Genomic DNA, 4,623 nt, shown 5'->3' on the forward strand with positions numbered 1-4,623 from the left:
CTCAGTCTTTCGGAGGTGCTCATAGGGATAGTGTGTGCGTTCATAGGGATGAGTATATGCGCGTGTATATGAGCGTTTGCGTCTGTACTGTGTTAAAAGAAAAACAATAAAGTAGCCATGATGGCATTCCCTCAAATAAAACAAAAAAAATGTCAAAGAACAATTAATAAAAAGAACAACTTTTGGGATCTTAAATACCGGTGAAACCAAAGAGCTCATGGGTCATTCCGACCCCAAAACCCCAAACACCAAAACCCTATTCCCCTCCGCCGCCTAGCCGCCTAGCCGCCATGGGCTCCGCCTCCGCCTCCTCCCTCCCGACCACCGCCGGCGCTGGCGAGAACTTGGTCCTCATCCTCGACTTCGGCTCGCAGTACACCCAGCTCATCACCCGCCGCGTCCGGCAGTTGGGAGTCCTCTCACTGTGCGTCTCCGGCACCGCGCCGCTCTCCTCCCTCACCGGGTTACGTCCCCGCGCTGTCATACTCTCCGGAGGACCCCACTCCGTCCACGCCTCGGGCGCGCCCTCCTTCCCCGAGGGATTCCTCGATTTCGCTGCCGAAGCTGGCGCGCATGTTCTGGGCGTGTGCTACGGTATGCAGCTCCTAGTTCAGTCCCTCGGCGGCGCCGTCGAGGCTGGCGAGCGGCAGGAGTACGGCGATACGGAGGTAGAGATTACTGCGACGTCCTCCGCGCTGTACGGCGAGAGCGGGGTGGGGAACAGACAGTCGGTGTGGATGAGCCACGGCGACGAGGTGGTCAGACTGCCTCAGGGGTTCGAGGTTGTGGCACGAAGTGTGCAGGGCGCAATCGCGGCCATCGAGCATCGGGAGAAGCGTTTTTATGGACTCCAGTACCACCCGGAGGTATCTATCATTTACTGTTTTATTCTGTCATCATGGATAGATGGAGATGGATTTAAACTAAGATTATTATGCTAATAAGTTCAGTTGCGTTTGTTGATTAGCTTATTTTGCGAGATTGTGAGACACACATTTTGAGTTTGAACTGCAGGGCGACCTGTCCTTTTTCCATAAGTGATAATTGAAATATAAGTGGGCTATTTTCTAAGTTAAGCTACAAATTACTTGGGTTTCTTGGGATGGAACAAGCCTTTGGGGTAGCGGGTTGTGTCTTGACGTGAGTGTTTGTTTTTTGGTAAGAAAGATGAGGATATAAGGTCATCTGTATGGATCACACTGATCACAGCTTGCATACCAATCGAAGTACACATGCTTCTTCATAAAATTGTTCATACCTGAGCATGGTTGTCATAAACTTTTCAATCATCTGATTATACAAGGTGACACATTCGACCCAAGGAAAGGAAACACTGCGCCGCTTTCTTTTTGATGTTTGTGGGATTAAAGCTGACTGGAAGATTCAGGATGTGCTGGATGAGCAAATTAAGACCATCAAAAGTATGGTTGGGACTGATGAACATGTGATTTGCGCGTTATCAGGAGGAGTTGATTCGACAGTTGCAGCCACACTTGTTCATAACGTGATAGGTGATAGGCTTCATTGTGTTTTTGTCGACAATGGTCTATTGAGGTAACCGTTCCTTCAGCATGTTCTGCTTCGAAATCAGTATGCAGCTAAACTAACATATGATCTTATCTGCAGATACAAGGAGAAGGAACGAGTAATGTCAACCTTTAATAGTGACTTGCACCTTCCTGTCACATGTATTGATGCCTCGGAGCAATTTCTTAGCAAGTTAAAAGGAGTCAAAGACCCAGAGATGAAAAGAAAGATTGTTGGCAAAGAATTCATAGCTGTCTTTGATGAATTTGCTCACATGTTAGAACAGCAGACAGGAAAAAGACCTGAATATTTAGTTCAAGGAACATTATACCCTGATGTGATTGAATCATGCCCACCCCCTGGGAGTGGTATGACACATTCCCACACCATCAAAAGCCATCACAATGTAGGTGGTCTTCCTGAAGATATGAAATTGAAGCTCATTGAACCACTGAAGCTCCTATTTAAGGATGAGGTATTGATCTGCATCTATACATCTATGTACTGAAAGATACCTCATACTGATACTTCATACATTTATTGATACTTCACTTTGCATGATCTGACATGCTACTGAAAGATAGCTCATACTGGGAAATTTATTTCCGTTTTGATTTCGAAGAAAATATTCCTATCACTTATTGTTTGTCAATTTTATGTCCTGCAAAAGGTGCGGAAGTTGGGCAGTATCTTAAATATCCCAGAGTCATTCTTAAGGTGACACCCATTTCCTGGGCCTGGTCTTGCTGTACGTATCCCATCAGGTGATGTTACAGAAGGCAATGCTTTGGAGGTTCTTCGTCAGGTTTGATCTTTTTGAACCATTGGTTTCTAAATCATTTTTGATATATGGTGTTAATTGTGAACTGCTCTGTTTACGTCTTCTAGGCGGATGAGATATATGTTCAAGCCATTAGAGATGCAGGACTCTATGATACAATTTGGCAAGCTTTTGCTGTGCTTTTGCCTGTCGAAACAGTTGGGGTCCAGGGTGACCAGAGAACTTACGGCTATCCGGTTACTTTAAAGGCAATTACCAGTGAGGATGGCATGACTGCAGATTGGTATGCTGCATTGAACCTACCGCTCTATCATATCCCCTTTGCAACTTTATGATGCAATCGTACTCTAATGGTGCACTAGCTGGCGATATTTTGGTTGCAGTTGTGAGATAATAAGTCTGCAGCAAATACTGTTCTGTTTGCCTTTTAGCTCAGTGTTCTGGAACAATACTTGGGCTTCCCGCTTCCCCTTTGGTTGCTCGGTTCCTGCTAGAGTAGTTTGTGAATACTATTAGTTTGACTTCGACAATTCAGCATTCACCTATGTTACATTGCCTGCTGGCCTTCCCTTTTTAGGGCCAGCCCAAAATCCATAAGTTTCCTCAGTTGTAATGTACAGTTACAGTTTGCCAAGCTATGTTATTCTAAGCTATCTAATCAAGTCTCAACTGGTATCCCTAAGTTCGTGGACAGTTTGTTAATTGTTCGATGGTGTGTATTTATTCATGTATTAGTTGCCTTTCTGATGCCCTTTGTCCATGTGGTCTTGGTATAGGATTGTTTTTAGCGCCTTACGCATTGTTGTGTACAGAAATGTGTTCTCTCTCTTCCTCTCATTTTGTTAACAAGCATTGATTACCGATGTTTCTGTTATTTGGTAACTATTATTTTGTTAACAAGTGTTGGTAATTAGGGATGTCTCTATTATGTGGTAGAATCTAGTTTTTTTTTGGGAGTTTATTGATACTATCTTGAATATTTTGACTGATGTTTCTTTTATTTATGTCAGGTATTATTTTGAACGCAAGTTCCTGGCCGATGTGTCGAATAGGATCTGCAACAATGTGCGAGGTATTAACCGTGTTTGCCTGGAGAAAACATCGAAGCCACCAGCGACAGTGGAGTGGGAATAGCCTGATAGTACACTAAAGGACCGGGAATCGCAAATCATGCTCAGATGTTGCATCATTTGAGTGGATGTTCTTATGCTGTGATCATTTAACACATAACGCCAATTACCAGATCATTGTTTAGGGCTCCTAGATGAATCTCCTTGCCGTGAAAGATGATCAAAGCTTTGAAACTGCACTTATAAATGTTCTTTCTATTATTAAATTATATTTCCCCGCCTTTCTAGAGCCTTTTGGACGGTTGTATCTAGCAAATTTATAGCAATACCACATATGTAATGCAAGTGTAATAGTATATGTTAGCAGTGATGGTTTTAGCAAATTCAAAATCTCTTGTAAACCATTATGATACCACTTTTGATGGCACTATGTTGGTCTAATGACAACTATCAGTGCACTCCTAACAGACGCTGGGCTGTGCTTAGGGCGCTCCCAATACATCAATTTAAGAAAGATAATGGAGTTGTATGTTAGTGGAGATATGGCTTTTAACTTGTTTATCTCCACAGTATAATTAATGCCCCGATCTGGCCTTTTTCCTTATATTTCTCTTTCACTTCTCTTTTTTTTGACAAACACTTCTCTCTACAACTAGCCTACATGAAGATGCACATGTGATCTCTAAAACAATCGCATGCAACATCACTTAAAAATAACACCTAAAAGACAATGCATTGGAGTTTTTTTTCCTTTTGTGAAAAGGTCTAAGGGCAACTCCAATGCCGTGCATTAAATCGAACATACCAAACATCTGCGGATAGGGAGGCGGGCATCAAACATCCAACCCATTTTAGACGGACGGACGATATTCATGCTAAGCGGATGATATTTGTTAAATTTAGATATACTTACAACTACAAGGACGAAATTCAACAAATCGGTGGACCCATCGTAGAGGCTGATTGGCCCCAGAGTTTTTGATGTAGTCTGGGTTCTTCACTTTCAGGATTTCCCATTTGAAAAGGTTAAAACTTTAGTGGTGATCTTGTCATCAACATCCTCCCAATAATGTTTTTAAAAACATCCTCCCAATAATAATACATGTAAAACGAAGCAGACATACCATCCATGAGCGGTTGGGGCAACAGGGTTGTCGGGTCGATCGACATATCCCAGTGGGAAACGAACGGTCCTGGTAGTGGTGTGTCAGTCATAGTCTACGGGGGGTGGTCCTGTGCTGCTCG

General features: G+C 43.2%; 1 protein-coding gene across 1 annotated transcript; it reads left to right on the plus strand.

Moving 5' to 3' along the window:
• Positions 1 to 250: 250 nt before the first annotated feature.
• LOC109746853 (uncharacterized) lies at positions 251 to 3,835 on the plus strand. The gene is made up of 6 exons (XM_073504214.1): positions 251 to 866; positions 1,304 to 1,554; positions 1,627 to 2,002; positions 2,198 to 2,332; positions 2,416 to 2,591; positions 3,319 to 3,835. The coding sequence occupies exons 1-4, from the start codon at positions 291 to 293 to the stop codon at positions 2,246 to 2,248; spliced, it is 1,254 nt and encodes a 417-aa protein (XP_073360315.1). The 5' UTR covers positions 251 to 290; the 3' UTR covers positions 2,249 to 2,332; positions 2,416 to 2,591; positions 3,319 to 3,835.
• The last annotated feature ends 788 nt before the right edge of the window (positions 3,836 to 4,623 follow it).

Source organism: Aegilops tauschii, chromosome 1 (assembly GCF_002575655.3).
Source record: "Aegilops tauschii subsp. strangulata cultivar AL8/78 chromosome 1, Aet v6.0, whole genome shotgun sequence".
Taxonomy (NCBI): Eukaryota; Viridiplantae; Streptophyta; class Magnoliopsida; order Poales; family Poaceae; genus Aegilops; species Aegilops tauschii.

Bases quoted from the DNA above. Each gene is read 5' to 3' on its own strand.
- LOC109746853 (XM_073504214.1), top strand. From the start codon at position 291: ATGGGCTCCGCCTCCGCCTCCTCCCTCCCGACCACCGCCGGCGCTGGC. The intron at 1,555-1,626 runs GTAACCGTTCCT...TCTTATCTGCAG, and splicing joins GTCGACAATGGTCTATTGAG to ATACAAGGAGAAGGAACGAG. The intron at 2,003-2,197 runs GTATTGATCTGC...GTCCTGCAAAAG, and splicing joins AGCTCCTATTTAAGGATGAG to GTGCGGAAGTTGGGCAGTAT.